This window comes from Astyanax mexicanus, chromosome 1 (genome assembly GCF_023375975.1).
Source record: "Astyanax mexicanus isolate ESR-SI-001 chromosome 1, AstMex3_surface, whole genome shotgun sequence".
Taxonomy (NCBI): Eukaryota; Metazoa; Chordata; class Actinopteri; order Characiformes; family Acestrorhamphidae; genus Astyanax; species Astyanax mexicanus.
This window is the reverse complement of record NC_064408.1, coordinates 78,647,998-78,672,729: the sequence shown is the minus strand read 5'-3', so window position 1 is coordinate 78,672,729 and position 24,732 is coordinate 78,647,998. Positions and strand designations below refer to the sequence as shown.

The window sequence follows — 24,732 nt, the reverse complement described above, 5'->3', positions numbered from 1 at the left end:
AGAGAATACAGCTACAATGCTACAATCATGAATTCATTATTAAATGACTATTATAAGGTGACACACCCTGATATCTCTGCCCTTCTCTCTCTCTCTCTCTCTCCTTCTTTCTCTCCAACTTTCTCACTTCTTATTATTTCTTTCAGCTCCCTTTTTCCTTCTGGAAACTGTCCCTAATTGCTTGTGCCATCTATTTTTGTGGTATTGGCTGTTATGTAATGCCTCCAAAATTACACAATAGTTTCATTTACACAGCATATAGTGTCACCGAGAAGCTGAGTCTGATTGTGCCTCTATTGAACTTTTAGGAAGTAGAATTAAATGTGACACGGTTGAATGTTGGGGTATTTCTTAATGAGGGGGTAATGGCAGTGTGTCTGCTCCTGGGCTTTTGTGTGTGTGTGTGTGTGGGGGGGGGGGTGTTGTTATTAACATTGCCTGGTATAATGAGTGTAAAGTGTTTCTCAACTGTTTCGTCCTCCCTGCTGTTTTGTCCCCTTTTCCTAAACACATCAGCAGATTTTTGTCAATTAACTCTCCACTAAAATGCTGCTTTATATAGCATCTATTGAATGATTATGATTATCTTTATTTTGTCTCTGCACCCTGTAGATGCCCCAGTCAGTAAATCTGGACCTTCCTATTCAGGCGGCCCACGCATCCAGCGGCAAGAGCAGGTCATTCACCTCTCCCCCAAGAAGAGCAGCCAGGTGGGTGGAGGCACTCAGCTCCGAGCTTCTGCAGTGTTGCAGTCTTGCGGTTCTGCATTCAGATGGCTTCAGATTGTGAATTATTGATCATTAAAGCTCAGGGAACTAGTCCTGTCCCCTCCTTATATTGAAATCCCTTTCCTCAAAAGTCATAGTGAATATAATTAGATAATACTACAATCACATTATTATTGATTAAACTATTTTATTGCAAAGAAAAAGAGGATTTCAACTCCTAGATAATTAGTTCAAATTCTTTATAGCAAGCTGTGAAAATATTTCCATATTAAAATGAACCTTGATTTAAATTAAATAATCAAATGAAGTAGGGCTTCTTTGTATTAGATAAGCACTAATCAAATCTTGAAGCTTAAATGGTCAGTGCAAATGTCCTTCTGATTGGAATAATAATCTTCTTTTATGAGAAATTTAACTTCATTTTATTGTTTTAGGAAATATTTATTTTCTTCTCCTAATACCACATATGTTTTTAAATGATGCATTTTTATTTATTGTGTACTGGTATGTTTAGCTATTTATCTGTTGATGCAATCTACTGTGCATTGCATATTGATGCAACTAATTATAATTTTGAGTTTGGGGGGGGGGGGGGGCTGGGCAGGAGAGGGAGGGTAAGTTGGCTATATTTTGTAGAATGTGTTTTGTATGTAAATGTTTCTGTTTGTTATTTTATTTATAGAAGTGAGATGTCACATCTCAAGGGACTATCCAAAATTCTGATAGATTATTACAGTACTATTAAAAAAATTACACAATGTTCCCATAAAGAACCTTTTAATAAAAAGTTATTTTCTTCCCCAGTCGGAGGGCCCCTGCTCCCACTCCAGCAGCAACACACTGTCCAGTACAGCGTCCAGTGGGGGTCACAGTGATGAGAAGTGGTATGATCTTGGCGGAGGAGGACCTGGAGACGGGGGTGACTCTGAGCCGAACGGTTTGGGTGGGGGAGGCTACCTGCAGGGAGCTTCAGCCGACAGCGGCATTGACGCCACTTCCTATGCCCCTCATGGCAGTTCCAGCTCCCTGCTGGCCGTGGGTGCCCCAGCTCCCCGGGAGAGGTCTGCGTCACCCTGGCACGGCCCACCTGAGGGTGGCAGGCGTGTTTTAGAGAGATCCCCTCCAGCAGCAGAGTCACCTGTGTCCCCCGCCGAGGTGCCAACTACGCGCAGCCCCCCGACACACCTACTGGTGCGGGACGGTAGCTCCTACAGCCTGAGTGAAATGGCCTCCCACTCCAGGTATTCTTTTCTATTTAGTTACATTAGTACTGTGTTCAATAGGAATGGTAATTGTGATTTTTTTGCCATTTAGTTCTATTTTTTAATTGAAAGCATTTCCATGTCAGCAAGCCTATTACAAGTGATTCATGAAAACATGATCTGATGTTGGGAGAGAAATCAGTTTGTGGCCATTTGATCTACCTGTATAGTAATATGATGTTTTCTGATATTGTTTGACATATTTTATGACTTGTGGTGTGACATGTTCAAAGACATAGTAATTTGATAGATTAAAGCAAAGATTAAAGAGAGATTCAGTAAAGACAAAAACAACAAATTAATGTATATGCACCAGGGTGAGGGAACTACTTGAAACAAGCTTCTTGAAAACAGACAAATTGATGACTGCCTCAGTAGTATTTAATACATGGACAACCAGGATTTCTAGCCTTTAAATTTGTAATTAAATGCTTTGCTTGTGTTGCATGATTATAATAAGTGCTTTGAGTGCATGAGAAGCCTAAATTTGGGTGTTATACCTTTTTAATGTCTAATTATTAAGTGTCCATAGGTATTCATACACTGAATGACACTGAATGATGACTGCTAGAAGTGCTTTGGATAAAATTCTGAAAGCACTGGCCTATTTATGAAAGGTCTCACTAATTTGTCTATAGACCAGCAAAAGTGGATTGTGTCCAGGTGCAGATATGGAATGAAACATTACATATTAGGGCTAAACAATATATTGTTTAACATTTAGGTAACACTTTACTTGGATGGTCCATTTGATGGCCTCTTTGATGCTCAACTGACATTCAACTAACATTCAACTACATGTCTATTAAATGCAAATGAACTAAAAGGTGAAAGTAATTGATTCTCTATTGAATATAAACCTACATTCAACTCTAACCCAAACGCTTATCTTAATATTTTAGGATTGGGTTAGGGTTAGATTTGAAGTTTAGGTTAAGATTAAGGTTAGGGTAAGGGTTAGGTGTAGGGTTTGATTTTATGGTTAATTAAGGGTTAAGGTTAGAGTTAGGTGTACAGTTAGGTTCTATTTTGAATCATTTACATTTAACATAGGGTTAAGTACAATTTAATGGACATTCAATTCAGTGTTAGTTGAATGTCAGTTGAATGTCAGTTCAGCATCAGCAAGACCATAAAATGGACCATCCAAGTAAAGTGTTACCAGCATTTATCGTCACAATGTGTGCAGCTGTATCGTTTACATCTAATAATAACATTTTACCTCATTGACCTCTAGAGAAATCTGGCTTTTTTACAATCATTACAGTATTCAAGAAAGTATTTTAATGTCTTTTTTGTCCAGTAACGTGCAGCTCTAATTCATGGAGCTTCCTGTAGCATTATAGTGTGCTTCATAGTGTGCCCCTTCTTAAATAAAAGAAGCTTGACTTTCCTGATAAAGCAACTGTTTGAGCAATCAGTATCAACTGCCTTGGTCATTGAGGTAACCAAGAGGGCAATTGTGACTGTAAATGAGATCCACAGATCCTTTTTCTATATGGAGGAGCCTTACAGAGGGACAACCAACAGTGCAGCATTCTAACAATCATCTTATTGTTTAAGTGGCCAAATGGAAGCTGTTTTTTGCTAAAAGGCACAAGACAACCTGTTGGGAATTTGCCAAAAGGCACTTGAACAACTCTTAGGCCATTAGAAGCAAAATCCTTAATGTTCTGATGAAAGAAAGATATTAAACTATTTGGCCACAATTCCCAGCGGTTTGTGGGGAGGAAACCAGGCACTGCACATCTCCTCATTAGTACCATCCCTGCAGTCAAAACATGGTGGTGGCAGCAACATGCTGCTGGGATGTTTTCTGTGACAGGAACCGGATAAGATTAGCGAGGATAGAGGAAAAAGATGGATGCAGAAAAGTATAGAACAATTATGAGTGAAAACCAATTCTGGAGAGTTTAGGATGTCAAGCTGCTTGAAGGTTTTCTATTTAAAGAAGATGATGGATGACGCATACTGCTGAAAACTGTATGTACAGTCCAAATGCAGTCACCACACATTATGCAGTATAAGCTGTTTCTATCGTGTCATTCTCTGTGTCTTTATGACACACAATTTCTATGCTTCCCAGCTTCATTACTGCACCTCAAAAAGGGATTCATAATGAGGAAATACTCTAGGATAAGTATAGAGAAAGCAATCTATACAGTGCAGGGAAGACTCTAGGACTAAACTAATACATCACCATACCTCAGATATCTGGTGTAAAGAAAAAAGTTCAGTAGCTTTACCATCATGTGAGGGTGTTTGCATTGTTCACTACATCTGCTGCTTCATTAGGAGCTGTGATTGATTGCAGAGTGGCATATCTAGACCTTTGTGATGCTTTTGCAAAGAACTTGCTTTGCCACAAGCCTACAAATAGGTTCCAGAAATGCCAAAGTGGTCTTTTTATCCGCTCTGTTATGTGTGCTCTCAGTTCTCGTCACTCTGTGAGCCCCGCTGTGCTGAGCTCCAGCCACAGCTCACCACGAGACGAGTCGCCCTCGGCCACTTCACCCTCCTCCTCCCAGAGCTCAGTCTCTCCAGGCCCCAAGAGCTTCTATCCGCGCCAGGGAGCCACCAGCAAGTACTTGATTGGTTGGAGGAAGCCAGGCAGCACCATCAACTCTGTGGACTTTGGTGACACACGCAAGTAAGGATGGCTTAATATGCTGCAAGGGAAAAAGAGGCTTCGATAGATTGTATCTATCTGAAACATTCCTTATGTCTTCATAAATAATATGAACCACTGCGGCTTATGGCAGCACTAGGTAGCAGATCTAGTTTTACCTTAAACATACAGCTTGGAAATCACTGTAAAGCTCCAATCACATAAGGAGAAACGTTTTAGGCTCAGCACGTCAGATTCTGCACTGTGTAACTGTGGTGAAGCAGGCAATACCACACTTGAGACGTGTGCTCCTTATCCAGAAAAGCATGTGCACAGCTGTCCTTAAGTGTGAATTACACTTTCTGACTGTAGAGGGAGCCCCAGAGCAAGAAATGCCAGTTATTGCATTATGTTGCTTAAAATAACACCTTCTAAATCATTGTGATAATTTACTGACCTATTACGGAGAGACTAGTGTATCATATCAGTTGTGGTTATTCTTGCTTTTTCACTTTGCAAACTGCGCTATGTAACACTGGAGAAGGAAGCACTTAAGATCTGTGTAAATCTGCATAACCAGAATCATATTCATGTAAAATAGTAATATTACTCTCCTGCCTCAGTCTACATAATTCTCTCATTTCAGTATTCTTCTGATTCTTTCTGATTCTGTATCTCTCAGCTTGTCCAGAAATGCAAGTGTGTTGTTCTTAAGGAGAGCCTCAAAGTTCTAATTTAATTTGATTAGGTATAAATAACAATTATTACATGATGCTGCTTTAATGACTAGCTTTTAAAACAGCAGCTTAAAATATTGCGAGCAGGATCGCTTCTACATTGTATAGTCTGTAATGTAAAAACACATATGGGAATCTATATTATCTTTCCTTTCTGACAGAGTATCAAAACCACGAAAATGTACAGCTTGTACCCCAGTTTAAAGTTTATGTATGGCCTGTTCTGCATATGTAGGTGATATATGCATTGTTACTGTCTCAAAAAATGTTTATATCATTGAAAAGATACTTTATTTCAGTAAATCAGTTCAAAATGTGAAACTCATGTATTATATAGATGTTTTACAGACATGTTGATGATTATGGTTTACAGCCAATGAAAACCCAAAAATCTATTTCTCAGAAAGTTAGAGTATTATGTAAGACCAATAGGTACTTGTTGCCGTGTAGGCAGTCCTGCTGGAAAATGAAATCTGCATCTCTATAAAAGTTGTCAGCAGAGGGAAGCACTGCACTGATTTTGGATCTGATATAACACAACAGAGCAATTCCAGCAGAAGACATGGCTTTCATGCTTCCCTCTGCTGACAACTTTTATGCAAATGCGGATTTCCTTTTCCAGCAGGACTTGGCACACTGCCCACACTGCCAAAAGTACCAATTGGTCTTAATATTTTAATTTTTATTTTAATATTTTAATTTTCCAAGACATTGATTTTTGGATTTTTATTGGCTGTAAGCCATAATCATCAATATCAAAATAAATGAACACTTAAAATAGATCATTCTGTGTGTAATACATATATGTAATATGAGTTTCAAATTTTGACTTGAATTACTGAAATAAAGTAACTTTTTAATGATATTCTATTTTTTTTTAGATGCACTAGTATTTACTCATAAGAAGTCTTTCTCCCTTTACATACTATGAGTGTTTATCTCCCTCTATTCACATTGAAGTTAAAAGTACTGTTAGGCTGGACTGCTGAAGATACAGAACAGCCAAAAGTGAATTGAGATTATTTACATGAATCTGACATAAAGGGAGAGAGGTTGTAAAATGTCCATTTGAACCTGAAACAAGATTTTGTTTTTGTTCTTAAAACCACACAGAGATCATTTAAGAGCATGAGAGGGTAGAAAAGACCCATTATACAGGTTTGTTGTGTATAAATGTAGCTAATGTTCACTTGGCCTGGGCTACAGTAGCACTGATTACCACAACCATGTGTGTTTCAGCAGTTTAAAAAGGCCTCTGTTGTGAAGTTTAGCTTTATAATCTAGCTCATCATCTAATCCTAGGGTAGTGAGATTCAGTAATAATAAGAAAAAGAAGAAGAAGAAAAAAACTTAATTATCAGGTTATGTGAGAGAAATAATCGTTTTCTTTGTAGTGCACCATCTCCTCCCAGTGGTTAGAAATGAGTATGACACTTGGGAAGATCATATTGGCAAAATCTGTGCAGTCAAGTTTTATCATAGAATTAAACAAATATGAATGCTTTTTATGCCAGTAAACACTTACATTTACATACATTACATTGTCTTAAATAAAAACTGGAGGACTGAAATGTAAGTGCTGAATGTATATATATATATATTTCAAACATCTAAGAATATGGCCCTTTGTCATCCCTTCTAGTACATTCCAGTGTCCATATGTTTTTCATACAGGTTGGAAAAGTCTGATACTGTGAGCCTGATATATTTTTACTGTGTCTCTCGCAGGAGGCCACAGGGTGAGGGGCCGGATAGTGGACCGCCTCAGTCTCGACCCTCTCTCAGAGACCTGCATTCTCCTCAGCCCCACGGTAAATCCACTGTGGAGGAGGACCTGAAGAAACTCATCACCCTGGAAGCCCCCCGTGGCCATCGTCACGAAGACAAGGTATCCTAATAAACTTGGTTTATGATTAGGGAAATCTTTACAACTTACAGGCTGGTTTCAGTACTGCAGTTCCAAGGGATTAAATCACAGAATGCATGGATAGTGCACGCTCTGTTCATAAATTTAAAAATTAAAGCTGCAGTCATTCTGTTTTGACTGAGATTACAATAGCAGCACATAAGTATTTGCTTGGCTTTGTTCAAATAATGATCCTTAACGCTCAAATCTGATATCTAATTAGATTTTTTTGCTTTTGGACATTTTAGACTGGGGTTTATAAACTGCCATGTGTCAGACATTAGTGTAATCAAAAATAAATCTTAATGCATAAAAGTTTACATAAAGTACAAACACTATACTGCCAAAATTATTTGCTCAAGTTCTATTCACTTTCATGGCCACAGGTGTATAAAACCAAGTGCATAGACATGCAGACTGCTTCTACAGACATAAGTAAAAGAATGAGTCACTCTCACCAAACGCAAGGCAGCTGGGTGGATAGGTTTGGCAATATATTGTATCAATAGCTCCAGCTCATTTGTTTTACACAAAATAGAAAAATGTAAGCAAACATGTATTCCTTGTCATTTTTTTTAGAAACGCCTGCTAATTCATGAAATGTTCTAATTGGTTATGTGGCAGCAATGCTGTAGATAGATAAGTAGTTTATTGATCCCAGAGGTAAATTCTGGAGAAATAAAAATGCTCATACATGCAAAGCATGTGTTCTACAACTGAGCTAGATGCCCGACATGCCAGTACATAAAATCATTCAGATAGCAAAGAAACAGTAACACAAATAACCACTCTGCATAGTTGTGATCAGCAGGGAAGCATCTCTAAGTGAAACACAACTAACTTTAAGGCAAATGAAGACAGAATATTAGGTTCCACTTCTGTCAGCCAAGAACAGAAAGCTGAGGCTGCGGATTTATTAGCACAGAAAAGTGGATATTTAAAGATGTAGTCTGGTCTGATGAATGAAATGACGCAGGAATCCATGGACCCAACCTGTCTTGTGTCAACAAGACAGACTGGTGGAGTTGGAATAATGGTGTGGTGAATGTTTGCACAGTTTGGTTGGACTGTTGGTACAAATCGTTCATTGCCTTATTGTCACAGTGTTCGATCTAGATTGAGTAAAACACCTCTGGGGTGTAGTCAGGCATATTCACAACATGATGCATATGTTTTTATGTCTTCTGGAACAGGAGAATTGGATAATATTTACATTAACCAGAATCTCAATTATTTTTTTTCTGGATCTGTTTCAGTTCCGGTTCCGTCAGTGTTGGCAGGTATATATTTATATATCTATCCTAGCTTACCTCATCTTCTTCCTATATGTTATCTCTGTTTCTCCAGTCTATGTCCTCCTCTGGCTCATCGGGTACTGGCAGGCGCTCACTCCACCGCACCCTCTCAGATGAGAGTATATATCGTGGTCAGCGACTGCCATCTCTGGGTGACCCAGTACTGGAGCAGGCTGTGGCCAGTGACTTACTATTCAGCTGCTCCACCCTGCCCCGCTCCCCCACGACCCGTGGAGCTCCTCTCCGCAGACCCTCCTATAAACTGGGCATTAAGATGCATGGTGAGTAAACTCGTTTTGTCTCTGAAGTCCTTTGTTAAACAATGTGTCAGTATAACAGTACATCACTTTACATTGAGTCATGGGCAGAGGCATGGTACTCACCGGGTAAGTCAGCACAAATCACAGAAGTGCTCTTCCTACATAACAGCTCGTAGCTAGTCTTACAGGGTGGATAAGAATGTTTGTCAAACAATTTCCTTCAACCTAATCTGAAAAATATGGGGGCAATTTTTTTTTCAGTAGTGTTCAAGCTTTGCTTCATTCTCTTGTGGAGTCATTAAAGATGTCATTTCTCTAAAAGCATTTTAGTACTTGCCCTTTTTGAGATATGATAGATCACTATATGTATATTGTATATTCATGCTGCACATGAAACTTATCTTCTACCCTCATTGCCTGCATCAGCCAATAAAAGAAAATAGATAGCAAAACGAGTGAATTAGGAAAACCTTGGACTGACATCAACCCGTAAGTTAGGATTTATGGCCTCGGCCGCCTTGGCTTCTGACCGCCCACCTTGGCTTGTGACCGCCCACTGCAGAGCTGTGGAGGGAACATCACAGTGGTGTTAGCCAATCAAAGGCAAGACGTTTGCATTAGATGAATATTAATGAGTAAGAGCTGACATCCTGTCATTCTTCTGTGCCCACGTCTTCACCGAACTAAAACAGCCTAAAATGGGAGCATTGGAGCACTTTCTTACAAAAACCAGCTCACAAAGCATTTATTCATACTACCAAAGTAACCTTCAACTGCTCCAGAATAAAAGCTTTACCATTTTTTGGTTAATGTTAATGACTAGTTATTTATTGACTAATCTATTTATAAAGACTTATGATAACAGACTAAAATAACACTTCTAATAACAAGTCTCCCCCTATAGCTGCTCAAACTCTCACTTTCTTTGCGTAAACTCTGTGTTAATTTAAATACTATACTATACTATACTATATTTTACAACACTTTCCTATGCTTTTTGCTCTTGTGTATGTATATACATATATGTGTGTGTGGATGCCAGCTGTCATGCTAAAGCCTCCAAAATGCTAATGTGCAAATTATTATTATTATTATTAATATTAATATTAATATTATTATTATTTGTTTTTGTTTTTTTGTAGTAGCAACACAATGACATATATATGTATGTACACACACTGGTATTATGCCAGGGTATAAGCAACAATGTTCTGATCTAAGCTGAATCAAGTTAGTTTAGACCGTAATTAAAAAAACTGGTGACCCACGATAATGAGGGATCATTTCTCATTAGTGTAAATTATTCTGGATATCAGTAAAAGGACACATTGTGGCCGTGGCGCAGATGGGTCCTTTCTCATTATGCACTAACTTACTTTTGTTGTAGTGTTTGAGTGTAACAGCCCAACGCAGTCAGCTCACACGCATTATGTCATGTTTTCTCATTGGCTGCGCATCAGGTGATCTCACCGCATCTGACACCTCTCTAGCAGACCTGCACGAGCGCCAGAGGCACCCCTCCCCAGACCTGGGCCTCATGCCCCTCCCCGACACAGACACCGACAGCGGTCTGGACTGGACCCACCTGGTGGACGCTGCCAACGCTTTCGAGGGTGAGGGGAGACCCCCACGCAGTGAGCTACTTTTCTTTCCTCTCTCCTCCGCCTCTGAGACTAACTGTCCTGCACTCCACACTCACCAGTACTTTAATCTGTTTCTCACCTGATTCTTTTACCTGAATGCTCCAGTGAGCGGAGTGTTCCAGGTGTGACTCTGTGCTACATATAATCTAGCAACTCACTAACAGTGTGACTGTAACTGTTTTAAAATGTACTGAAGATTGTTCAGCTCTCCTGTGTTTGAAGTGCAGGACTCAGTCAGACTCACAAGGCCTAATTATCATATCACTAACATCTTTCAGTGCATCTGGAGTTACTCTGCTGCTCTCTTTATCCCTCCCTCATTCTCCTCTCTCCTCTCTCTCACTGTCCTGCTCTCAATTTCCCTCTTTTGCTCGCTTTCACATTTTTCCTTTCTTTTTGTTTGTTTCTGTCACTTTGTTTTCCCCTCACTCTTTTTTCTCATTTTCTTTCCCATTTTATATATTAAATGCGTCTGTTTTCTTCCTTGTTCTTTTCTTTGCTTTATATTTTTCTTTAATTCATTTTCTTTTTAATTTCCGTTTGCTCTAAATCTTCACTTCTGTTTCTGTTTGCTCTATTTTTTCTGTCCTTTTCTTTTCATTTTCTTTTTAATTTGTTCTTTTTTGCTTTGTTTCTTTCTTTCTTTCTTGTTTATTCTCTCTCCTGCTCTTAAATTTCACATTTATTTTCTATTTGTCTTTTTTCTGTTCTATTGGTTTTTTTTTCTGTCCTTTTTTTCTTTCATTTTCTTTTTCATTTGTTCTATTTTGATCTTATTTTCTACTTTTCTTTGCTCATTCTTTTTTCTTCCTCCCCCTTAATCATCCTCTTCCCATCCTCTCGTTCTCCCTCTCTCAGTCCAGAGAGGGTTTATGTTCAGTTCTCAGGATATCAGTCATCGTGGTGAAAGCTCTGTGAGTTCTCAACAGCTGGATCTGCAACCGGTGCCCCACACTCGTCTCTCTCCCAGGTGGGCTTCCTTTCCTCTTCACAGACCACCTTCATATCTTGCTGTCAGAATAGCAGCTACTGGAATATTAACAGAAAGCTTGTTGTTTGTTTCTTTTTACTCTGCTGCTCGGCAGTGAGATCCCTGTAGGTTTTGCTGGGAAGATTTCACAGCTAGAAGGCTTGGTGAAGATGTTGCAGGAGGACTTGAAAAAGGTGAAGGAAATAAGAAAAGATCTTTCTGTAGGAAGTACAGAACTGTTGTGCAAACTGTAGGACTTTCTTCCTTATTCAGTACTTTAGAGTAAGATTGGATCATGATGAAAACACACTGTGAATTGAATTAAGTTTAAGTTTATGTATAAAACCTATACTGTTTACACATGGCTATTTCTGGATTAGATTCTGCTAATGATTTAACCCCATGCATGTGAAATAAGCAAATTCTCAGTAAATAATTACTGGGGTTTTGGTTTTACTGGGGGATTTCTGGTTGTTAAATTTGTCTTGGAGAGACAGATGTTTACACTTCTATAACTGTGCTCAGGTTTGTATCTGTTTTAAATGCGTCTTGGTTGTGGAAACAAATGCATTTTTATGTAGACTGGCTTTAAAAATATAGTGGTGCTTAGTTTATGAACACTGTAAAATTTTAAGTCCAAAAGGTAGTTGCAGAGAGAACCCAGTTGAACATATGAGACAAAAATACTATACTTGATCTTTTATTTATTGAGGAAAATAATCCAACATTATATATTTGTGAGTGGCAAAAGTACATGACCTTTTAGTATCAGATGCAGCATAACAGGCCCAAATCATTATACTGCCACCACCATGTTTCACAGTTGGGATAAGGTTATTACACTGGCATACTGTGTTTTTTTTTTCTTTTTTTTTTTTTCTTATTCCAAACATAACATTTTTTTAGTCAATTCAAAATATTCTATTTTGGTCTCATCCATCTACAAAACATTTTCCATTATCCCTCTGGCATGTCCATGTGATCTTTAGCAAACTGCATATGAGCAGCAGTGTTTATTTTTGCAGAGCATTGGCTTTCTCCTTGCAACCCTGCTATGCACACTATTGTTGTTCAGTGTTCTCCTGATGGTGAACTTATGAACATTAACATTAGGCTATGTGCGAAAGGCCTTCAGTTGCTTAGAAGTTACCCTGGGGTCCTTTGTGACCTCGTTGATGCCTTGCACGCCTTTCATACTGTGCTCTTATAGTTCTCTTTGTTGATTGACCACTCCCGGTGGTCTTGAATTTCTTCCATTTGTACACAGTCTGTCTGGCTGTGGATTGGTAGAGTCCAAACTCTGTAGAGATGGTTTTGTATCCTTTTCCAGCCTGATGAACATCAACAGCTCTTCTGAGGTCCTCCAAAATCCCTTAGAAAATTGCTTAAGTCATGACGGACTTCTACAAACGTTTTGTAAAAAGGCAGACGATAGATCCTTGTTCTTTAAATTAAACAGGCTCCGCACACTCATTTCTCATCCCATTGATTAAAAACACCTTACTTTAATTTCACCTTAAAATAACTGCTAATCCTAGAGGTTCACATTCTTTTGTCATTTTCAGAAATATGTATAATTTGATCATTTTCCTCAATACATAAATGGCCAAGTATAATATTTTTTTCCTATTTGTTTAGCTTGTTTCTTTTTATCTACATAAAGGACTTGTTTGAATATCTGATGTTGTTTGAGGTCACATTTATGCAGAAATTCTTAAATTCTAAAGAGTTTTACACCACTGTAATCATGATACTCAAGACACATAAGTTAACATATAAACAAGGTAAATAAAAACTGCCCAACCAAAACTTTTTACAGCTCTGGCAAAAAATAAAAACCACTTAAAAAAAGATGAGTTTCTTTGATTTTACCAAATTGAAAACTTCTGGAACATAATCAAGAGGAGGATGGATGATCACAAGCCATCAAACCAAACTGAACTTTTTGCACCAGGAAGTGGCATAAAGTCATCCAAAAGCAGTGTGTAAGACTGGTGGAGGAGAACATGCCAAGATGCATGAAAACGGTGATTGAAACCAGGGTTAATTCACCAAATATTGATTTCTGAACTCTTAAAACTTTTGTTTTCTTTGCATTATTTGATGTCTGAAAGTTCTGCATCCTTTTTGTTATTTTAGTCATTTCTCATTTTCTGCAAACAAAAATGCTCTAAATCACTATATTTTAATTGAAATTTGGGAGACATGTTAGTAGTATCTAGAATAAAACTACAATGTTCATTTTACTCAAACATATACCTATAAATAGCAAAATCAGAGAACCCGATTCAAAAACTGAAGTGGTTTCTTAATTTTTTCCAGAGCTGTATATAGTGTCCAAAAACACACACATTACATATTGTGCCACGAAATCTATTTCTTTTTATACTTCTATTACCTGAGTGTTGCTGCCTCAGCTCAGCACACTGTTTGCTTTAAATCATTCTGCTGCTTTTTAACTTTGGCTTGGTGCTGTCATCTGATTTCAAAGTAAATGTTATGATGACTGTTACTTCTTTCTTTTTAAAATGAATGTTTTAAACAGAAGACAGAAGTATTTATGGTATTTGGAGGTGTTCCCTTTGATCAGTGTGAATTTTCCCATCTCTGCAGGAGAGAGAGGAAAAGCTGAAGCTTCAGGCTCAGATCAAGAGGCTGTGGGAGGACAACCAGAGGCTCCAGGAGGAGTCCCAAAACTCTGCTGCCAAGCTCAAAAAGTTCACTGAGTGGGTCTTTAACACCATCGACCTGAACTGAGGCCATGCTGGAGCACTGGGGAGCGCTGAGAAAGAGCCGAAGAACTCCCCACTACTCTGAGCACAAACACCGGGACCAACACAAGCACCAACCTCTGCTTTCAACACGCCAACACTCCCGCACAGACCGTCGACCGTTTCCTGTTTTGGGTTATTGGAGACTGACTCAGAAATGGCACAAAAACCCCCCTCAGATTTTTCCCAGAGAAAGAATTGTTGCTTCATATTTATCAATGAAGGACTTCTTGTCTTACACCCCTCTGGGAGGTTTCAGAAGACTTCAAGCTCAGCTAGTTCAATCACGCTGCTTCACACTCGGACATCTGCATCAGCTGCCCGGTTTTGGAGCCTGTCCGGCTGCTCAGGCCCCACTTTTCCAAGCCCATGCCCTGTGCAGTGCTATCGCACTTTGCTCCAAAGGTGTTCAAATCATTACAGGCCAGAAACTAGAAAAAGGTGAAATTTAAAAATAAAGAAACTGAGTCACCTGGCGTTTCTTATAGACTGTGCTCTGAGAGGGAATCGTTTTTTTTTTGCGCTTTAAGAAATGCCCTTGCCCTGTTGTGAAATTTTGCTGAGTCACTGTGGTTTCAGAGTTTGTGGATTTTTTCCTTCTCTCTCTTTTCTTTCCTTTCTCTTTTTTTGACTCTGACAGAGTGTTGTGGCGTGCAGATCTACAATGCAGCAGCAGGATCAGTTTTTAAGCATTTTTAAAGGAAGGAAGCCACACTCCATTGTGAGGTGCCATGAAGTGAACAGGTGGTATTGAAGTATGGGCTCTGGTCATTTTCAAAAGCAATAGCAGAAAGTCTAATGTTTTTGATGCCTCTGCTTCTCTGGACTCTAAACAACGTGGAAACTTTTTGTGTGGGTCCCTCTTAAACAAAGCAGTAAGACATCTCAAGCCTTGGTACGAGTGCCAAAGACTCCTGCAGTCTCCATGAATGTTGATCAGGAATAAAAAGACAAGTCTTTTTTTGGGGGTGCGGGAACAATAAATACAATAAATACAGTTATTTATTTCATTTGTATTATAAATACATACGTTGCTCAGTGCTTACAGTACATAAATGTTCATTTTACAGACAAAATACGCTCATTATTTAGTTTTTTTTTTTATTATAATTATTATTATTACTATTATTATTATTATTATTATTGATTAATTCCAGTAGAATTCAGCACTGATGCTGAGTATCTTTTTGTATGCTTGTGGTTCCCTAGCCTGCTATTGTTGTGTTGCCTTAGTGCCATCTAGTGGTGAAAAGTGATCGTTTCACTTGACTTCAGCTATAATCTGTATTTCTGTTTTGTGTTCAGATGTTACAGAACCTGCAAGAATCTGCATTTATCATTTCAACCGTTTACGAGGGTTAGAGTTACCCTGAGTTACTTTATTAAAAACATCAGGTCGAGATCAGTGTGCTTGTTCTTTTCTAAGCAGGCTGAGGAGCTCGTTTTGTTGCCGGCATGAAGAGTAGGAGGTTCTGAAAGTGCAGGAACAAAAGAAGCGAAGGAGAACTGATTCTTATTTACGTAAGCTTTGTGGAACCTCTTCTCTTTCACTCGTGGTTGAACCTAGTAACCCGATCCCCGGAGGACGAGGACCTGCTGGATCACGTCATCAGCGCGGTCAATAGTTCACTGTCTTAGCAGGCCAGTGCCAGGCGGCCACGCGATTATGTGCCTACGTGTGCTCTCAGCTATGTGTTGCCGGTTTTTGCATAATGGATCAGGAGACGTGGAGCCGAGCGGAGAGACTGGTGAGAGGAAAGGCTTAGTCAGCCAATAATCAATAGCACTGAACAGCTGTGTCCTGTAATCTCTCGCCCAATCACAGCGCTGTTGCTTCTCTCATCAGTCCCAGCTGACATCTGAAGCTTTCTCCACCCACCCGCCTTCCAAACATAGTGGCGTTTACTGACCAGGGAAATGTCAATCCGCAAAGGCCACGCTCCCGCCTCCCGCCGCATTACCGACCCAATACTGCAGTAACTACAAGCACCACCGCTCTCCACTGAGCAGCGTGTTTCTGAGTGGGCTCTCGAAATGGAGATGCCAGTTGAGTCCTGAGCTTCAGGATGCTTTATTTATTGCAGTCAGAAAGAGAGAAAGAGCAGCCCCAGCGAAGCTCCATTTGAATTTCTGTGTTCGACAGTGAATGGAAATTATCGATTCTGTTCTAGGAATCATGTGAAGCATCTCAACAATATCCATTCTGCTAGCAGCAGGTAAACCAACACTACTAACCCCCTATTGCTCTTCATTCACCCTCAGCTGAAAACCCCCACGTACAGATCAGTGATGTACAATATAGAGAAAGACAGCCTGTCTGAATTAATAAAACATGACCAGTTCCGTTTCTCCTCTACTGTTTCATTCCATCTTCTTCAATCAGGAAGGTTTAAATGAGAGCTCTCTCCAGCTCTCGCACTGCTGAGAATGTGATCCCTGTTTTTTTAACGGTTCTGGTTTCTTGCCTTGTGAGGTTTTGTTCTGCCTTTTCCAAAGTTTTTTTTTTATTTTTAAATAGTTTTTTTTCTGTTTTGTTTGAAAAGGTAAATATTGAAAACTGTGGGAATGTGAATGTTAATTTCTTCTTTTTTTCTTTTATTTTTCTTTTGTGTTTCATTTAATTAATTATGATTCCTTTGCACTGTAAACTTCCTTTTTCTGTTTTTATTGTATAGATTTATTATTGCTATTATTGGTTAAAAGTGGACAGAGTCAGACACACTAAACATGTCGGTCTTAAAAAGAAAAAAAAATAATCCTCGCCTCTCCTCGTGTATGTGTGGGCCATCACTCCTGAGGCAGGAGAGGCCTGGATCATGCTTCTCTTCCTCGTGTGCTGCCTTTAGAGCGTGTCGGTAGGTGTTCCTCCACAAAGCCCTCTCTCGCCTTTTACGTCTATGAGGAGTCGTGTGTTTTTAATGATGTGCACATTTTAAAAGGAGCATTATATTTAACAAGAAGTACTGTTTACATATGCTGTTCATTTTATTTGTAAAGTGTAGAGGTTTAAAAAGACGATTTCCAGTGATAACAGTATTAAATTTCATAAATAAATAAATAAAAAAAAAACTTGATTTGAGGTGCTGTAATTTTTCATGAAGTGGTCAAAATGATAGGCTGTTGCTTGCCGCCTGCTCTATTGAGGTGTATACTCTGCCATTGCTTTCTGGGCCAATAAATTAATTTATATTCATAGGTGAATGTCATGTGACGTCTCCTTGTGTTTATTATTTTTGAGCACTGTTTTTTTTTTCCCTACCATGCTTGTTTTCCCCTCTTCTTTCTCTCCAGCAGAGTCCTGTTTCTGGATGCACAGATGTGTGTTTTTATTGTTGGTCACGGTAACAGCAAGGATAATTGCACCTCGCAGTCACTAATCAGCCGAGCTCCACTGAAGAGGAGCTGTGGTTCGCAGAGGGCTTCGGCTGTTCCCCTCCGTTTTTCTTCTGATTGTTATAGTACAGCCACCTGAACATAACTTTTGGCAGAAAGTGTCACTACTGTCAGGTACCTTACACAGCTTGAATATGAAGCGAGGATCATATTATCACAAATATTTCTAATCTTCAGTATTACTAGAATTAATAATATCTGATTAAAGCTGAAAAAAGCCTACTATTATTCAATATTTTGAAGAGCCCATATCATATTTCATATGTGGAGTTATAGATGTTATTGTGTACTGCTTTAGATTCAAAACTTTTAACAAAGGCAATGAAAGAATTTTAGATATTTTTTAAGCAATCAAGTAGTTTCATAATTTGCTCCGTTTTGGCTGGTGTGTAATCATTTATGGCTGCACAAGGCACACTGGAAAGCTACTCAACATAAGCCAAAACACGAAGCAGCAGTTATTACAAAGTACCACACAAGCCACACTGCAAGTAACATGGCACAGCAGCTTTTTCTGAAAAATGATAAAACGCATTGCTATTTACACAATCTTGCTCTAAAAAAACAGATGGACCATTTCTTCCAGATTCAGCAGGTTTGCTGAGGACCTGGCCTGGACTATCACAATGACTGCCTAGCATCAACTGTGAAATGTGAGGGTGGTAGTCTTGTTACTGTATGAATATAGATGCCATGCATTAAAATATTGAATGCTATGATGATTCCCACTCTGAAGCTGCTTGGCAAGAAAACAATGTTCCAATGTGGCAATGACCCTAAACACACTGCGATAAACACACAGAAGAGAAACCGTTACCTGGCCAAGCATCTCACCAGGCTCCTGTAGTGGTGAAGCTACAAAAACAGTAATTAGGCCTTTTTAATTTTGTGTTGTTTGTATAATTTGTTTTAATGTCAATCTTCTTAACTTCAGTTCAAGTTGAAAAACATTTCATTTTCCGCAGCTTTTTGAATTGGAGCAGACAAAAACATCTGCTTAATTCTAAATACATACATTTATATATTTATACCAGCCCTTTAAAATAATTAGAACTGTATTTAATATATACAATAGCACACAAAAGGTTTAAAGGTTTTTTTGGGTGTTAAAAAAAAAAAGCACATGTAAAATGTAATAGGGACATTTTGCTTCTCTGTCTTGCCATGTTTTTGCCCTATTAGGTAATGATAAATGATGTAGGATCAGCAAAAAAGGACAGTCTGAATGACCAGATTTATCGTAAGGTATTAAATGCAGCTTTTTTCATTGCAGTGTAAAATCAATTTGCTTTAACATATTGCAGACATTAAAAAGAAATTATCATTCTTTTTTCTTCTTATTAAACTATCATGTCACTGATATCTGGGAATATGGACGTATTAGTTGCTTTTAAACAGGGGAAATGAGATTAAAAATGAGTTCTTATCTACATTTGAGCCAATGGGAGCGGATGTGTGAAAGGCTTGAGTGCACAGATTGAGACTGAACTGGAATGCTCTCAGCACCTGCACACAGCATGACCATTAGACAGCAAACTGCCAAGCACTCAAAACCACTATGTGGTCACAGCACTTCAGGATCTGCTGAAGGCCTGCCAGTGGTCCAGTCAATTCCCCAAAGACCAGAAGCAGTTCTGAAGCGTGCAGTGGAAAAAATGATAAAAGTGCATGTGACTTACTGAGCTAAAGCTGCAGACTCTGCTGTAGAAAATAAAAAGTAATAGCTATTCATATTTCTGCAGAAAATAACTAGCTTTAGACTTAGGTACTTCATAAGACATGCATATTTATTGATAAATGTGAATTAGATAAAATGTTTGATACAAAATACAGTACATCATACCAGTAATTGCAAACTTGTACCTTAGTGCAGCATTTAGAACAATTATGCAGCATTGTTCCTGTACTAGAACTCTGACATGGCAAAAGATTTGGAACATGAACTAGTATTGTGTCCCGTGACTTTTGCCATGTCCCATGAAAGCTAAAGAATGCTGCACTGTCCTGCAGGATAGGCATATCTGGTGTTCTGGGTTCAATGTGGATGTGAGTTCTGCCAGAATTGCTTGTGTATTTGCATGGACAGTTCTAGCCAGATGCCACCAGCCACGATCATTACCAGCTATTATACAACAGTTAGTTCCGACCTCACAATCTGATTGGTTGAGAAGTGTTCTAGTCGTGATGATATTCGTGATAACATCACGGCCTTCTCACACTAAACTTGTATCACTCCGCGGACGCGTTGCCAAGTAACGGCGTATATACACAGTACAGTTTTGAATCATCGCCTCCACCGGCACCAACAGCAGCGTTAGCTTAGCGCAGGCTAGTGCTCATCCGCGGCACACTTGCCCACAGCACTGACTTGTGGAAAAAAGGGAAGGCAAATCGCTCGGCTAATGCCGTCTGACCGCCAGAACGATAACCTAACCAGCCAGGCTAGGCTAAACTAAGTTAATGCTGAGCTAAAGCAAGCTACGCTGACTGGGAATTTCCGAATCAAGGATAGCTTGACTCCGGTCACCTACCCACAGTCCAGCCACACCGGCAAGCTAACCAACACCACCCATCAAAAGAAACAGAAATGCTCAAAAAATGCGCAGCGTTCACCTGAAGACAAATCCACAGAGCAGGAGAGGAGAGTATTAGCGTTATTTCACCCTCCTAACGTTACCATCTTCACTATTCCCAAGTTTGCTTTTTAAGTTAACTTTCGTGGTGTTAGTCTACCTGAACCATACACTGTTTTGTAGTTAAGTTTTGGTGAAACTACTTGTTGGCGGAAGGCACAGTCCATATTAAAGCATCTTTGGTTTATTTTCTGTATTCATTTTGTAAAAAATAAACTCTTGTATAAAAGCAATAGAACACTCGAGGTCGTGTGTTATCACGAATAACATCACGGCTGTGATAATGTACGATCTACGTGTGATAACACATTCCCTCTCCCTCTCGACTGCACTGTCCACTGTGGGTGGAATGCCGTATATTATGGAAGTAAAACAGTGTCACCACATTTTGAATTTTAAAAGCACTTGAATTTTTAGCACTGAATTATTTTACATTGAATTATCGCATGTGATTTTTTTTGCCTCTGAATTAAACACTTGAATTTTTCAGTATATCATTTTCACTTATTTTATTTTAATGTAAAAAAATTCAAAAGCAAAAATTCAAGTTTTAAAAATTCAATTAAAATAAATTCAGGTTGCTCAAATTCGACCTGTCAAATTCGACTGCTAAAATACAACGCTCAAAATTCGCTGTCAACATCCGGGACACACAGGATGAGCAATCGATTCAGTCTTCAATCGAGCCAACAACCAGCCAATCACATCACGCTCCGAAGATCACGTGACAGGGACCGCCTCACGGCCAGCAGTAAGGCAGAGAGCCGCTCAACGCGAGTTACAGCCCCCTCCGCTGCTGCTCTCGAGTAGGTGAGTTTAAATCAGCTGAAAACAGGGCATTTACCTCACCGCTGTGGCCATGTAATGTCACTTAAACGGTGTAGAAATCATCACTTTAACCACGGTTTGCTCTGTGGTTTGTAAACATATTAAATTAAGATAGATATCCAGATATACCTTGTTAAACTAAATAACTAAATAAATAAAGCTCCTCTGTTCATTTCAGAAAGAGCTTCAAACACGAACACTAGATCAATTATTTATAAATACAGCCAGACTGTGTGGAAGATAATTACTACTGTAGAATCGGAGATAGTAACTTAGTTTGCTAAATTATAGCTACCTATCTTGCTAGTTAGCTGTGGGACTGTGCGATTATAGATAAGCTACTACCTAGTTAGCTGTTTGTTTAGCAATACCTTATTTACACTTTGCTGCAAAGTATGTTGCTTAGTGTACTGGCCACTGTCTAAATAAATATATTGAGCTATATTACACTTACTGTACCCCTCTCAGGCTGGTCCTCTCATTAAATAAAGGAGATTTATTAGAATAGCTTTTTGTCTCTTTACTAATTTAACAGAGATAATTTAAGATGTGACCATTATTTTATGATATTAATTTTAATGTTTATATTTAATATATATTTTATACATTTGTTAACAATTCAACTCAGGCTTTTACTGAGGATATCAACAGTAAATAATAGTCCTAAAATGCTTGTGTAATTAAAATACAGCATGATTAGTCCTGTTTACTAGTGCATCTCAAAAGTGAAAAATATATATTTGTGTTTAATATCGTTCAGTAAACGGTCACATTTAACTTTTTTTATTTTAAGTTTAAACTACATATTCTAGTAAACTGGGTTAAGGTTAGGACAGTAATTCTGGTTTAATGAACTTTTCGCCAGGTAAAAATGATTTGGAATATGTCACTTTACATGTAGAGTAATGTATAATTTCTGTTAAATTAGGATATTCTCATGATCTTCAGATTTTCTGAGATGCATTAGTAATTGGTTTGTGCCAAAACCAATGCAATAATAATTGCAAAAATGTTTTATATAAATATAAATTAAGTAAATACTGAATCCAAACAACACCAAGTTTAACACAGTCATACTTCTTGTCTTCATTTTCTTAAACAGGATATTTTCTCCCAGAAAAAGAAAGGATAATAAAAGGTAGGTAATGTTCTTAAAATGTTTAATTATATTCATGTATCAAATGCAGTAATTTTTCAAGTTTATTTTGTATTTCACAGGTTTCCTTTCTCCAAACTTTTAAAGAACAAATAAAGAAATCCAATTTCATGCAGTCTGTGCTGTGTTTATTTGATTTATTTACATGTGCCATGTTCTGTTTTTCTTTAGTTGTTTACATGTGTTCTGTATTTTTTTGTATGTTTTAGGCAGCCTCCCTATATTCTGGCACATCATATCATGTTCATCTTGTTTGTATAAATAATAAAAGCTGTTGCAAATAATGTGGTTCCTATTCATAATCCAAATAATTCTGCATAAAATCTTCAAGTGGTGACTTCAGAATATGGACAGATCTTTGTATTCTTTGACTTCGTTCTTTTCGTGGTGAACTCTCCATAGCTGCAAGCTGAAACTTCTCCATCTTCTTTTCAACCTTAAATAAAAACATCAGATTCACTTTTAGCGACAGCATTTACAAAATGTGATAATTATTATTAACATAAAACATTTAATAAATATTAATAATAATACTCTCTCATGGGTTGCAATATTTGATTCTCATTTATTAACATAACCTAAATATAAATAAAAATGTATAAAAGACATCACTAATAAATACTGCACTGATTACAAATTAGATAATGGCCACACATACATCTAGACCTAGTTACCAGCCTGAGAGGTATATAGTAACTGTAATAAATCTCCTTTATTTAATGAGAGGACCGGCCTGAGAGGGGTACAGTAAGTGTAATATAGCTCAATATATTTATTTAGACAGTGGCCAGTACACTAAGCAACATACTTTGCAGCAAAGTGTAAATAAGGTATTGCTAAACAAACAGCTAACTAGGTAGTAGCTTATCTATAATCGCACAGTCCCACAGCTAACTAGCAAGATAGGTAGCTATAATTTAGCAAACTAAGTTACTATCTCCGATTCTACAGTAGTAATTATCTTCCACACAGTCTGGCTGTATTTATAAATAATTGATCTAGTGTTCGTGTTTGAAGCTCTTTCTGAAATGAACAGAGGAGCTTTATTTATTTAGTTATTTAGTTTAACAAGGTATATCTGGATATCTATCTTAATTTAATATGTTTACAAACCACAGAGCAAACCGTGGTTAAAGTGATGATTTCTACACCGTTTAAGTGACATTACATGGCCACAGTGGTGAGGTAAATGCCCTGTTTTCAGCTGATTTAAACTCACCTACTCGAGAGCAGCAGCGGAGGGGGCTGTAACTCGCGTTGAGCGGCTCTCTCTGCCTTACTGCTGGCCGTGAGGCGGTCCCTGTCACGTGATCTTCGGAGCGTGATGTGATTGGCTGGTTGTTGGCTCGATTGAAGACTGAATCGATTGCTCATACTGTGTGTCCCGGATGTTGACAGCGAATTTTGAGCGTTGTATTTTAGCAGTCGAATTTGACAGGTCGAATTTGAGCAACCTGAATTTATTTTAATTGAATTTTTAAAACTTGAATTTTTGCTTTTGAATTTTTTTACATTAAAATAAAATAAGTGAAAATGATATACTGAAAAATTCAAGTGTTTAATTCAGAGGCAAAAAAAATCACATGCGATAATTCAATGTAAAATAATTCAGTGCTAAAAATTCAAGTGCTTTCAAAATCTGGTATCACTGTTTTACTTCCATATATATGAAGTATTTCTGGTACATATGTGACACTGTGGATCAAGAACATTTAAATACCTGCACAACTTCAGAAATGTCCTATCCATCTGACATTATAAGGGATGATGGATCAGTGTCAGATAATTTATGTGTCCTTGCCATAAATATCCTTGTAAGTGTTCTACCTTACTTACTAGATAACACCTTTATTAGAATAATATCTCAATACTTCATCACTAAAACATTACAGTTCCTTATTTATGTAGTACCAGTACTTTAACCCAATCGGGACCTAGATGGTGTTTACATCTCAGCCATCTTACAGTCAAAGTAAAATTCCATAAACTATTGTGTTCTTAATTCAAAGAATACTTGAAGAATAAACATCATCACATTGTTAATCTTTTTATTTTTTTATTCTTTTATTATTAATAAATGTCAGCTTTCAGCAAGGAAGACACGGAGGTGGGCGCAAATGCAAGTATATAGTTAATGAAACATAAATAAACCAAAGGAATAAACACAAAAATAGGAAGAATAAACAAAGAGAACTAACTAACAAATACAAGAAATGAACTTAAAAAATGGAACGAGCAACCTAACCGACGTGAAAACGAACAAAAACCGAAACCACACACTGAAACAAAGGGGCTATAAATACACATGGAGGGAGCAGAAAGTTGGAGACACAGGAGGAGACAAGATGTAAACACAACAGGGCCATGTGCTAAAGAACACACGGGAAGGGCTGGGAAAAAACACAGACGAGAAAGGATGAAAACATGACAATAAAAAAAAAAAAAATTGTTCCATGTTTAATCTTATATTATTCTATCAATTTCTGATGTTTTAAGATTTGCCGTCAAAAGTCAAAATTTTGGAACAACTTTTAGAGATAAG

The 24,732-nt window shown here is 38.1% G+C and overlaps 1 protein-coding gene and 1 long non-coding RNA gene across 6 annotated transcripts in view; one reads left to right on the top strand and one right to left on the bottom strand.

Annotated features, from left to right (window-relative positions):
- The window catches only part of sipa1l1 (signal-induced proliferation-associated 1 like 1), a 111,334-nt gene extending 94,080 nt beyond the window's left edge, over positions 1-17,254 (top strand). For 3 of the 5 annotated variants that reach the window (XM_022663250.2, XM_022663255.2, XM_022663262.2), the window contains exons 13-21: positions 613-710; positions 1,533-1,969; positions 4,425-4,640; positions 7,064-7,223; positions 8,589-8,817; positions 10,257-10,430; positions 11,298-11,409; positions 11,525-11,603; positions 14,023-17,254. In XM_022663250.2, the coding sequence (XP_022518971.2) occupies positions 613-710; positions 1,533-1,969; positions 4,425-4,640; positions 7,064-7,223; positions 8,589-8,817; positions 10,257-10,430; positions 11,298-11,409; positions 11,525-11,603; positions 14,023-14,166 (1,649 nt within the window). In that variant the 3' untranslated portion in view covers positions 14,167-17,254. The remainder of the gene's footprint in view (positions 1-612; positions 711-1,532; positions 1,970-4,424; positions 4,641-7,063; positions 7,224-8,588; positions 8,818-10,256; positions 10,431-11,297; positions 11,410-11,524; positions 11,604-14,022) is intronic. The other 2 variants (XM_022663270.2, XM_049483750.1) reach the window with 2 other exon arrangements.
- A 5,042-nt stretch (positions 17,255-22,296) lies between these two features.
- On the bottom strand, positions 22,297-23,461 carry LOC125802902 (uncharacterized). Its single transcript, XR_007439936.1, has 2 exons — positions 23,410-23,461; positions 22,297-22,626 (listed from the first exon to the last, which is right to left on the bottom strand). It is a non-coding gene; the product is annotated as an uncharacterized LOC125802902 (long non-coding RNA).
- Positions 23,462-24,732: the final 1,271 nt, after the last annotated feature.